This window comes from Manis javanica, chromosome 7 (genome assembly GCF_040802235.1).
Source record: "Manis javanica isolate MJ-LG chromosome 7, MJ_LKY, whole genome shotgun sequence".
NCBI lineage: Eukaryota > Metazoa > Chordata > Mammalia > Pholidota > Manidae > Manis > Manis javanica.
The window spans coordinates 38,688,641-38,701,299 of record NC_133162.1 but is presented as its reverse complement, the minus strand read 5'-3'; the positions used below and the strand labels follow the sequence as shown (position 1 = coordinate 38,701,299).

Genomic DNA, 12,659 nt, shown 5'->3' with positions numbered 1-12,659 from the left:
CCCTGAATGTCCTGATATAGCTGTCACTGCTCCCCAGCACACCCCTCCTCACGGCTCCATCTCAGCACGTCAGCTCTGGGGCACAGCCTGGCCATGGCTCTGTTGCCTTTTAAACCCAGAGCTCCTTGGGGGCAGTACTGCTGTTGAGTGGGGGATGGCTATGTGATGAGTAAAGACAGAGAAAAGTGAAGGAGAGGAGGAGCAAAGAAAGAAACAAGCAGAGCTAAGAACAGGTCGACAAGAAAAGGGGAAAAAAGCAAGAAAGGGCAGGACAGAAGGAGGAAACAGGAATGATGTGCTTTGCACCCCGAATCCTGACAATCTGTAGCATAGGGTGATACCAGTATCTGGTGCCCACACCCCTCAGAGGATGTGCCTGGGACACAATTATGACTTGCCTGGCCCACCCCACTCAGCCAAGGTGCAGATGGAAGGCTCACAGCACGCATTTGCTGACCTGGAACTGGAGGTACTCTGCTTGGCCGGGGGGGTGCCAGGGGCCTCATCCTGCTCCATCAGTGGGTCAATGACAGAGGGATGCTCTGGGGTGGTGGCACCACTGCCCTGGAGAGTGGAGTGGGTGCTGACAGGGTCCAGATGGGAGCTAGAGATGGAAGACAGGAAGAATAAGGAGTAGCATGTGGCCCTCAGCCTCCTGGAGTCAGCCCTTCCCCAGGGTGGCCGGGGCTGGGCTGTGCCCAGGCTCTGCACCCGGAGCCCTAAGAAGAGCAGACAGCACCTCAGGAGCCTGGACTCAGGTGATCCACGCTGCAGGATCTTCCTGTCCTCCCTGCCCCGTCTGTCCTCACCATGGAGACCCCTCCAAAGGGGCGGCCTGGGAGACACATGACACCACCGTCCCCTGTCCTCTGTTTACACATCTCATCTCCCCTTAGCTGAGCTGTGCATTACTTCAAGGCAGAGGCATGTCTTCTCCTTCTCTCATGTGCCCTGCAATCCACAGCTCATGGGCAGCCACAGGCAGTGCCTGCACATGGACAGGGGGCCAGGCCACTGAGTAAGAAGCTGGCCCACGGGGCCTCAGCTCCTGGTCACCACACACCCACACACAGGGCTTCCTCCTGCAGCCATCTGTGTCCACACCTTATTTCAGGAGCAGACATCCTCCCTGTACACATTGTTTTCCCCACACCCAAGGCTGGTCCACTCTCCTCTATGGCAGCTGCACCCTGGGCCTGCCTGAGGTGAGATGCTCCTGCCACACCCATCTACTCCCACAGCTCAGGTGGCCCCCACGGAGGCCCAGCTCTCACCTGGACCGGGAGTGGCTGCTGAGCTGGTGCATGTGTGGGTTGTACTGGGCCAGGATGGTGATAGTGTCACAATTCTGCCCGATGATGAGCCGGGCCTGCTGCTCCGTGGCACTCCGCAGGTTTATGCCATTGAACTAGGAAATACCCAAAGCAGGCTCAGTGACATGGCAGGGGCTGCGGATTTAGGGAGCATTGCTTTTCTGAAGGAAGAAGAGGAGGGACAGATGGAGTGCAGAGGGAGGGCTCCACTTACCTCAAGTAACTGGTCGCCATATTCAAGGCCAGCTTGGTGAGCAATGCTCCCTCCAGTCACCTTGGAGACATAGATGCCACCCTTCTCTCCACTCACGATGGAGATGCCCAGTGGCTCCGAGCCCTTCTGCAGCTTGACATGGCGTGGCTCCTCCACATAGGGCCTTGGAAGAGAGTCAACAGTTTTGGGGACTTGAACCCAAAAGAAAGGTTTGGGGAAGGTTTGAGGTCAGGCATGCAATCAGCTATGCAGAAAGGGACAGGGAGCCCTGGCTGCCCCTGTAATGGCACAGCTGGATGGGAATATGATGGCCCCCCCTTTGTATGACAGTGGTGCACATTCCTGCAACCGCATGCAATACAAACACAACACTCCCATATGGACACAGAAGCACTCAGTCCCAAAGACACAAAGAATGTTCCATGTGATCTATAAACACTGATATGCACAGGGAAAAAGCACAGATTTTCATAATGTAAGAGGAGTTGCCTCACAATGTGCAATCTACAAACCCCATGGGGTTTCAAGGTGCCCTCAGAGGAAAAGAAAGGGCTCCTGGGAGGATGGCATTCACCCAAGAAGGGTCCATATAAAGTATCAGTTTTTATATTTACCAGTACACAGGGAGATGTCAAATGATCATGGAAATTAAGCAGCTGCAAACCCAAGCCATTAAAAAGGAAGGAGATAGGCTAGGAGCAAGGTGACAACCATGCACTTGCTGGCTCAGGGAGCGCCATCCACCATCCACTGCACCGTGGGCATGAGGGGCACAAGGGGGCTCAGGTGGGGGCCTCATGTCAGGCCAACCTCAGACTCCTCAGGGAGGAGAACCTTGGCCTGGCGGCCACAGGCAATCTCAACAGTGATCTGTGGCGGTGGAGACATCTGGAAGGTGCAAAAGGTGAGAAACAAGAGAGGACCACTCAAAGAGGAAAGACAACCACTGACTCCTGGACTGCAACAGACAGACAGACAGACTGCCAAGGAACAGGGAGCTGTCCTATCAGGACAGCACTTCACACTGCCCCAAGCTCTTCCCCTCAGGACAAAAGTGCAGCCAAAGCCCAAGGGAGGAGCCAACCAGCCAGAGAACCAGCTCCTCGGGCTCCCAAGAGCACATGGGCAGGATGGGTTCACCTAGTGGACAGTGGATGGAGGGCCACCCAGAGGCCCAGCAAGGTCCCGTGCTTGGTGGGCCTCAGGCGGGGCCCCACCACTCAGGGTGCAGTCCCCTGGGCACGCTAAGACTAAACCCTTTTTGGCTTGTCCTCCTCCTCCCTGCCCTCCAAAACGCTGTCCCCTTACCAAACTCACCAGTTCTGCACTGCCATTCTTAACCCTGACCTCATATACATCGGTCCCTGGCCTGCACCCTCAGGCACTTCAAGACTTAACACATATGAGACCAGGCAGTACAGTTGTAAGAACTCTTATCGAGAAGCCACCCCACCACCGTCCTCAGACCCCCAGCCTAGGAGGGCAGCACAGAGGCCTGGAGTCGGAAGGAGGCCAGCCCACAGGTGTGGGCAGAGCTCGCCTCTCTGGTCTAGAGCTCCTCAGTCTCCATTGTTCCACCCTTTCCTCTGTTCCACCTCCAAAAATACATTTATCTCAAAAAGGAGCCAGTAACTGAATCGTAATAATAGCCATACAACAGAATCCATGAAACTTTTATGAATGATACGGTCAGGATTTACTGACATGGAAAGATGTAGAGGACATACTGAGGCATGGGAAGACAGGCCAGCATCATTCTATCTTTATAAACCTGTATACATAGTTACGTGTCTATTCATGCAAAAAGAGGTTTCCATGGAGGACCTTACCAAAATGTTAACAATGCTTTCTGAAAGAGGGCATTTGAAGTGATCCTTACTTTTTCATCTCCTGAATGATCTAAATTTCTTACAAGGTGCACAGAATAAAGCTGCTTTGTAAAAGAGGTTTATAAAATACATGTCATAAGATTACAAACAGCTTAAGGACAATGTTAAGGAGGAAGAGTTCATGTGTATAATAAAACATCCATTTAAATTATATATATCAAAAAGTTAACAGCAATTAAATCTGGCTGATGAGATTATATGTGACTTTTTCTATTTTTCTCATTTTCCCAGTTTCCTATAACAATATAGAGGTAGGAAATACCCTGATCCCATATGAATCAGGAGAAAAGGGACTATTTTCACTAGGTAACCCATTCTTCAGCCAGGCCCCACACGTTACATTTGATGCACTCTTTAGGTCACAAGCACTGTGAGGGCAGGAACCTCTCCGTACACCACAGCGGCTAAGGGGATGTCTGATCATATGTGACAAGGCCCTTTCTGCTTCTAAGGAACCCACTTCATTTGGGGGAAGATCATGCTTCTCAATGACCTGTGCTGGGGATAAGTGAAAGAACCCACTAGTCACCCTCGCTGTTGCAGGCTTGAGTCCCTGTATCACGTCAGGGATGGTCATGAACATTTTTGTATGAACTGCATCTGATTCCCCTAGAGACCCACATGCACTGGTGTTTAGGAATATTTCTGTTCTCCAGTGAATACTTGCTAGGTTTGCTGTCTTACAGGTTCAGATTTTCTAACCAAATGAGGTTTTCTTAATGCAGGGCCCACCCAGCAGGTCCCTCTGTGGCTCAGAACCACAAGGGCCCTCAGCTTCCCAGACTTGAGTTGACAGGGGCAGCTCTATTCCTTTTAAAGGATTAATTAAAGACAAGTTCAAGTTTACTCAGATCTCCTGAAGACCTACAATCTAGATAGAACCTCTTAAATATAAATGTGATCTAGTATCGTCTACTGTGAAGAAACCATCAGGGGAAGAGGTGTGCACAGAGCTTTTGGCAGCTGAGATGGACTCCTTAGAGGAGGCGTGCTGTGACTAACATCAGCCTCAAGTTACCCTAAAATCTCAGCAGAGACTGGCCTGAATTTTCAAATGAACCAACAAGCAGCTAAGCTATGCACTTATGCTTTACATACTTTTTTCCATGTGCATTTCATTTCAATAAAAAGCTTGGGGCGAGGGGCGGGAGGGCAGACAGACAATGCAGCTCTGTTCTAAAGCCAAAAAGCAAAGGACAGGAATGAGTTCTGATTCCAAATAGGGTAGGCCAGTCACCAACCACGTGAGTATAGACAGATGGTGCAAATTTATCATTTTTCAGTTTTATTATCTGTAAAATGGGGCCAAATAATGCTGCTGCTACGGCTCATGGGTTACAAGGATTTCCATAACTTGTACACCAGAGTGCCTAAGTGATGCCTGGACATTGGGGAACAGTGCCCACCATGAGCATCACTGTTAGGCATCATGGCTGTAGCCCACCCCCTTCTGGGGACACTTGGGGGGCGTATACTCTGCTCCTTACTGTGCCATCTACACATGCCCTGCATCCTGGCACCCTGTGCCCAGGATTTACTAGAACTTACCCCTGAATGCTAGGTGACCCAAACTAAGGCAGCTTTGCCCTGGGATCAACTCACTTGCAACTCTCCAACTCCCACTGCTTCTACCAACCCTCCCCTTCCCTCAACCAAGCCCTGGCCCACTGCAGGGATGCACCATCCACCACTGCACACTCGGCCCAGGCCGTGTTCACCTGTCCTTCCTCCACTCTCCGAGGGCTGTAGGGTTGATGGCGATCCTGGGCAACGTGGAGGCTGAGGTCTGGGACTGGCTACAAGAGGACAGGGTGTCGATGTTCAGGGGTGACTGTGGAGGTGTGCTGCATTCAGAATGTGACAACGAACCTACAGAGAGAGGTGTAGGATAACGCAGGTCACGATCTTGCATGTTAGTTCTCAGCTAGCCAAGACCGGGGGAGACACAGTCCCCGCACATGGCCTTGAATTCAGATGCTAGGCTCTGTATGGCCCTTCTACTCCTCACATCTCTAGACTTAGGGCTGGGCTCAACCAGAGTCTGATGAGTGGCTGAGATGACGAGGACAGTATAAACTATGCCCAGACACTGCACCAGAGGACAGGGTGAGGCAGCAGGTAGGGAGGGGAGTGCTAAGAAGTTCTCACCTCTGTCAGAGCCCACAACAGACCGGGGGTATCTTGGTGTCAATGGGATTTTAATGCGTTCTGTCTTGAACTGCAAGTTGCTTGAAGACCCTAGGGTTCCACAAGGCGACAAAGCTTTAGGCCTGTGGTTAAATACCATGCCTCACTCCCTCACCACCACCCTACTAGTCAGGAACGACACACATGCAAAGTGGGGCCCTGCCACTTATCCCTGAGGGGGCCTAAATGTGGAACAGCTATGAAAAGCAGATAGTTAAAGCCCAGTATTTGAATATGCTGCACAGGCCTAGACTATTCCAGAACAGGATCACACAACTCTCACTCCTCGCCCCAGAATGGAGACGGTAAGTCAAGTGACAAAGGGGACTGCTTGCCTTTTCTCCACAGCGCTGCAAGCAGTCCCACCAGAATCTCTTTATAAGTAACTAAGAGATTCTATGCTGGGGTGCGTTTAATAGAGCACTAACAGCACTACCAAATCCCCCAGGATGACCAAGCAGCTCAGGGACAAGGATAAGGCTCCTGGGCCAAGGGGTCACCTGGAACAGCCACATAACGACTAGGGAAAGCTGGAGAGACGGTGGCCAAAGGAAATGGCTGGAGTGGAGTTTGGTGGCAACCTCAGCCCCAGGAGGGCACAGGGGCCCTTGTGGGCTGGCCCCCAGGAGTTCTGGGCATGAGGATGCAGGTGGAGGTGGCCATAAGGTCGGTGGCCCACTATGAGGAGAAGGTTCCAGTGGTGCAGTACCAAGGCGGGCACTGGAGGGCAGTGAGTTGGACCCATGGGAGGCTCGCATCTCTGAGTAGTCGCTGCAGGCCCTGTGGCTCAGATCCAGGCTCAGGCGTCCCTGGTGCTGGACACTGTGAGAGAACCAGACAGTTGAGGGGCTCAGGAGGAAGACCAGGGCCAGCGACGGCTGCTAGGGAAAAATACAAGTGATGGGACTGGGCCAAGTCCGCCAAGAGCTGCAGAAGGGAGGCCCAGAAGCCACTCACTGTCAGCCAAGGACAGAGGGCTGCCCACAGCCATGCTTGCCGGTGGCATCTGCACAGAACAGAAAGGGCTACACAAGTAGAGTGGGAGAGGCATAGCCACTTCAGTCCTGGGCTGGGCTCTGAGAGGAAGGGCTTTCTACAGGGAAAAACAGGATCTGAACCCTGAGGTGGTGGCGGGTGTGGGTGGTGGTGCTGGCAGAGAGAGGCTGGATGGGCACTAAGGACACTGAAAGGGACCCATGCCCCTCACTTAGGAGAGCATGTCTAGGAAGCCAGAGGACAGAGAGCCCAGCGCTCACCAGGTCAGGCTGGCCTGTGGTCAGTTCTGGCTATGTCCTTGTGTAGCTGTGTAATGAGGCTGTCTCTTCCTTGCCTAACGCCCACTATACTCAGAACAAAACGTAAACTATATCAGCTGCAGGACCAACCTGTGCTCTCCTTCTGACTAACTCTGCCTTTGCCAAGAACCCCCACTCCTCACACAGTCCCAAGAGCCCACCACACTTTTCCGAGGTGCCTAGGCTGCGGCATCTATGGCCTCCTTCCTGGGGATGCCACCCAGGTCTTGTGCAGCTGGCCTCTTCTAAGCCTTCTGGTCACAGAATCCCACAACCACAGGGCCCTCCCCACCCCCCACCCTAACACTCCATCCTCTTCCAAGGCACAGTCTCCCTAGTCCCCCTGTTTTACAATCTTCAGAACTACTCAGCTCCATCTGGTGTCACTCTGTTCATTGCTTCTGTCTGCCTCCAATACTTGAACACAAATGTCACGTAAGAGGAAACTTGTCTGTTTAGTTCTCCATTGGGTCCTCTTGGAACTAGAACAGTCGAGAGCATATAGTACGCCCTCGATAAAAAATTATCAAATAACTGAATGAACGTGTGACCTTGAGCTAGTCCATTCAGTCTTTTAAGGCCCAGTTTTCTCATCCTCAGCTTATAAGGTTGCTGCGCTGATTAAATGAGATGATGCCTAGAAAAGTCTGAGCTCAGTGCCTGACACGTGAGCACTCAAGCATCAGCTGCCATCACTACCCTCCTCTGAATTCCCTTACAAGTTGCACACCAGTGAATGATGAGAGCATCCTAAAAGTTCACTCCCCCTGGGAGCCTCAAGCTGCTAACCAGCCCCTTCCCAGCTACGCAAGGAAGCTTCTCTACCCACGAGCCTCGTTATGCACCAGGGGCTTTATGTACAGGAGGGCTTGGGCAGCTGGGGTGCAGGGGGATGGGTTGGTGACTTCACATACCTGGGATGCAAACCCTGGGGGCTGACCTCTCTGGGAACAGGTGGAGAGCTGCAGGGGCCAACCCTGTGGCTACGCACGGTGTATATGGGGTTCCTCAGGATGGAGCTTACGGTGGTATTCGGGGTCATACTCCGGGGAACAGTGCCTAGAAATGGGCTGAGTGAAAACAATCGCTCCAAAGCACCCAGCCAGCCCCGGACCTGTATGAGCTATTAGCCTTTCACTATCTGTAAAATGGAAGACCTCTCTAATGTTTCCTATTTCCCAGGCTACTGTGGGGAGAAAGCACTCTGAGAAGCAAGAACTGTCACTGATACAAGACTAAACATCCCAGACAGGGCAGCAATCACTAGTCCTTTAGACCTTTGGGTGAAGGACACACAGATTCTCCTTGAAATGACTGCCTCCACTTCTACTTCTCCTCTCATTGGGCAGCTCTGTGAGCCCACATAGACCCTCCTGCCCAGTCCTGCCCAGCTGACTCACCGACAGATGCCCTGCTTGGGTAGAGTGGGAGGTTGCTGTGCCGGCCACAGTGCCCTGGTGAGTAAGGGGACCACTCCTGGAGCTCTGGGGAGAGCTCTCCACTGGCTGGGATGCACTTCTGCTCCTGCAGAACCAAAGGCAAGAGGCAGTGGCTAGAAATGCATGGGAATTTGCAAATGGTTTCTATCCCCTATGCATGAGCTCCTCCCACCTAGACACATGAAGTGACAGGAGAGGCCACTGCTCATTCATGTTGTCTTACACACCTGGGAGGGAAGAACTGCCTTCAAAAATACTCTGGAAGAAAAGAGCAGAGAAAGAATCTGCTCTTTCAAAGGAACAGAGATTATGCGTGTAGAAAGTAGAACACGTGTACGCATCAGGCACATACATGCAACAGCACCTCAAAACCCACACAGGTGTGTGTAGCTCTTTGTCTGCAGAGAGGATCATGGATTTGTGCTCCAGCTCACAGCAATCTCTGCCACGTGGAAACAACTACAGCACCCTCCAGAGCAAGCCAGCCTGTCCTGCTGCCAGCTAACAGATTCATGGGGGCTATCTCGGCTCCCTAAACCCTTCAAGGCAGGTCCATGTCACCTGGTTTTGTTGAACAAGCTCAAAGCTCTCTGTTGAGTAAGTAAAACAAATGCTACACCCAAGAGTGCTCCTCTCTTGGTGTCATTCCCCCGGACGTGCACACCCCACGTTACTTTTGAGTTTCCTAAGGAGGGCTGCACCCTGCTGCACCCACCCGCCTGCCCCAGCCCTTCCCTCAGGTAGGTGCCAAGAGCCAAACAGCAAAGGAGCCAAGGTAGGCATGAGCCTGGGGACGTATCAGGACAGAGAGGGGTGTTCTCCCAGTCAACTCCCCACCCCGATGCCTCCACCCCACCCCACACCCCAGGGCTGGGCTCTACCTCCAGGAACTGAGCAGGAATCACTACTGGGGCGAGCTTGGGCCGATAACTGGGAGCAGACTTAGGCCGGCGGCGCTTCTGCCCCAGCTCATCCATCTTCTGGGAGGTGAGGTCCTCATCACAGGACTTCTTGGCAGGCAGGCAGGAGGAGTCCCCGTCCCCTTCAGGGTAGTAGCTGGAAGCAATGCGGACCCTGGCCTTGCGATGGGGTGAAGCATGCATGGGCTCCCCAGGGTCCCCAGCAGGGGGCAGTACACCCGGGGGGCTGGTGGATGGGGAGCTGCCCACCAGAGTTGCCTCTGACTCCGAACTGGTTTCCAGCCTGTGTTGGAACTTAATGGAGTCGCTCCTCCTGGGAGGTTTTGGAGGTGTCAGAGGTCCAGCCCTCTTGGAGGGCTGGGGGGAGTGCACAGGCCCAGGGCCTGGGAGCAGGTAGTCTATTCTGGGGGGTGTCTGGGGACGTTTGAAAGTGTTAGGGTCAAAGATAGACTTTCTTTGCTTTGGCTTCTTGTAAACAGAGAGCTTCTCGGGCCCGGCCGTGGAGCTGAGCCCGGCCTTGGGCCAGGTCCCGCCACTGCTGGAGCTCTCGGGGTCTGCCTTATCTAGGGGGGGCTCTGGCACCCCACAGGGGCCCACCTCAGTCTCAAAAGGCAGCAGTGGTTGCCGGGTGTGCACCTCCACCAGCCCGTAGCCACGCTCCCCAGAGGCATCTGAGCGGAAGGAGCTCAGACTGCGCTCAGAGGCACTGGGACAGGCCTGCGGGGAGACTGGGAAGCGTCCCCCAGGGAATGGCTTGTGCAGGAAGGAGCTGCTGCCTCCTGAGGGGCTTGGCTCCTTCCTATCCTCCAGCCTGTCTGTGTAGAAGATGTCCGTCTGCGTGGAGTTATTGTGCTGCAGCAAGTTCCGTTTATTCTGAGCCTGGACCTCTGGGCCATGGGCTCGGAAACTCAACATCTTATCAGAGTCCTTGATGTTTTCAAAGATGTTCTGGCCACTCCATGAGGAGCTCTGAGGGAACACCTAAGCAGGGATTGCAGGGCAGTGAGAAAGAGAGTGGGCAGGACCACAGACCCTGGTGCTGCCACTGGATGTGCCCCTGCGGTACAGTGATGGTCAGGAGTGGGCCCCATGGACACCCCAGAAGAGAGGCAAATGCACACACATGCATGCACGTGCACACAGGCACACTCTCCTTGACAGCTGAGGTTTTCCCACAGCCTTGGCCGCTGTGAACCCACAAGAGAGCCATTAAGTTCTCTTGACTTTGAGCACTTTCTGAAATCACCTGCACAATGCCCTGTATATTTTCTTAAACTATCACATAAAAAAGTAAAGATCCATTATCAAAACTACCTATCTTGAGTACATTCACATAACGGAGTATTATTCAGCAGGAAGTAGAAACAAGTCACCAATCCACTGATAAAAAGACATGGAGGAACTTTAAACGCACAGTGGTAAGTGAAAAGAGGTAGGTCTGAAAAGGCTACATCCTGTCTGATTCCAGCTTTAAGACATTCTGGAAAAGCAAAACTACAGAGACAGTAAAAACATCAGTGGTTGCCAGGGACTGGGAGGAGAGTGAAGCACGAGGATCTTAGGGCAGGGAAACTGTTCTGTGCGACACTGTAATGGTCGGCACATGTCATTATGAATGTATACAAAGCCACAGAACAAACAACACCAAGAGTGAATCCCCATGTAAACTATGGACTTCAGGTAACAGTAATATTTAATGTTGGCTCATTAGTTACAGTTACAACCAGTGACTAACACAAGATGCTAATAACAGGGAAGCAGAGTGGGGGAAGATGAGAACTTTCATACAGGCTCACTTTTTTGTAAACCTAAACTTGCTCCTCAAAAGAGTGTCTTAATTTTAAATTAATTAATTTTTTTAAATGTGTCTTAATGAAGTAGGTATACCTATTTTTTCCAACCTTCTATTATAAACCTTTTCAACAGTGCAGGAAGAGTTATAGAAAAGTGCAGTGAACACCCATAAAACCACTGTTTATATTCAACCATAGTTTACCACATTGTCTGTTCCTATCACTATCACAGAAAATATGAAAGTTTCAAATAATACATTTCACCCCTAACAACTTTATCCTGTACTTCCCCCAAATAAGGCCATTCTCCTATATAACACTAAAACCATCACTACACCCAGAAAAATCAACAGTCTCCCAAGATCATCTAATTATTCAGTCTAGATTCAAATATACCCCACTGCCCCTGAAATGTCCTTCACAGCTATCTCATTTATCCTTGTTTTTAAACCAGGGTCCAGTCAGGGTTCACACACACTCTGAACTGTATAAACCAATGCTCTCTTTCCAAGGATCTCAGTGACACATGGATAAATAGTTCAGGTCCTGGAGAGGAGGCTTCCTCACCCTGCAGATGCTAAGAGCAGGGCCAGTGCGGGAAGGGGCCCTTACCTTCAGGAGGGAGAGGGTCAGGGAGTCCTGGCAGCTACGCAGCAGAGATTCACACTCATTCAGAGACTTGTTGTCCAGTGCAATTCCATTGATCTAGGGCCGAACAGAAGGCCTATCAGACCCACCATGAGGACAGGGGCTCTGCGCCTGCCAGCTGAGACCGTAAGGGGTCTAAGTCTGGAGCTGGCAAAGGAGAGAAAGTCCCCCGTCCCCACCCCCCGGTAAGGCTGGAGGAATCCAGTTAAAGGGCTTCTATTGCAATGAAACACACAGCCTTAAAAATCACTCCTGGCGTAAGATTCCTCAAGGGAGGAACAACCTAAGACAGGCACAGTCGCAGGGGGGCCATCAGGTGAGAAATTGGGGATCAACAGAGGTGAGGCTTAGAACCTCACCCCCCCTGTTTTGAGAGAAATCTTCTGCATCCGTGGATGTTTTATTGCCCCTGTCTAGCTTGGATTAACACATAGTCTACAGGCACACACCTGATCATCTACATTTGCTCTCTTACAACACTAAACTATGTTTTCTACCTTTACTTGCATCTACCTACCACTTCAGCATTTTATTAAAAATAATAATAATATACTCTGAAAACTACAAGTCACTCTTAAGAGAAATTAAAGGGGACACTAATAAATGGAAACTCATCCCATGCTCATGGCTAGGAAGAATTAATATCGTCAAAATGGCCATCCTGCCGAAAGCAATATACAAATTTGATGCAATCCCTCTCAAATTACCAGCAACATTCTTCAATGAATTGGAACAAATAATTCAAAAATTCATATGGAAACACCAAAGACCCCGAATAGCCAAAGCAATCCTGAAAAAGAAGAATAAAGTAGGGGGGATCTCACTCCCCAACTTCAAGCTCTACTACAAAGCCATAGTAATCAAGACAATTTGGTACTGGCACAAGAACAGAGCCACAGACCAGTGGAACAGATTAGAGACCCCAGAAATTAACCCAAACATATACGGTCAATTAATATTT

The 12,659-nt window shown here is 51.3% G+C and overlaps 1 protein-coding gene across 10 annotated transcripts in view; it reads right to left on the bottom strand.

Moving 5' to 3' along the window:
* Positions 1-12,659, bottom strand: part of DLG5 (discs large MAGUK scaffold protein 5) — a 130,484-nt gene that overhangs the window by 16,555 nt on the left and 101,270 nt on the right. For 9 of the 10 annotated variants that reach the window (XM_073240750.1, XM_073240749.1, XM_073240747.1 and 6 more), the window contains 10 exons: positions 11,663-11,755; positions 9,219-10,238; positions 8,299-8,422; positions 7,813-7,957; positions 6,313-6,425; positions 5,565-5,654; positions 5,135-5,285; positions 1,528-1,690; positions 1,275-1,408; positions 458-604 (listed from right to left, as the gene is read on the bottom strand). In XM_073240750.1, the coding sequence (XP_073096851.1) occupies positions 458-604; positions 1,275-1,408; positions 1,528-1,690; positions 5,135-5,285; positions 5,565-5,654; positions 6,313-6,425; positions 7,813-7,957; positions 8,299-8,422; positions 9,219-10,238; positions 11,663-11,755 (2,180 nt within the window). The remainder of the gene's footprint in view (positions 1-457; positions 605-1,274; positions 1,409-1,527; positions 1,691-5,134; positions 5,286-5,564; positions 5,655-6,312; positions 6,426-7,812; positions 7,958-8,298; positions 8,423-9,218; positions 10,239-11,662; positions 11,756-12,659) is intronic. The other variant, XM_073240754.1, reaches the window with a different exon arrangement.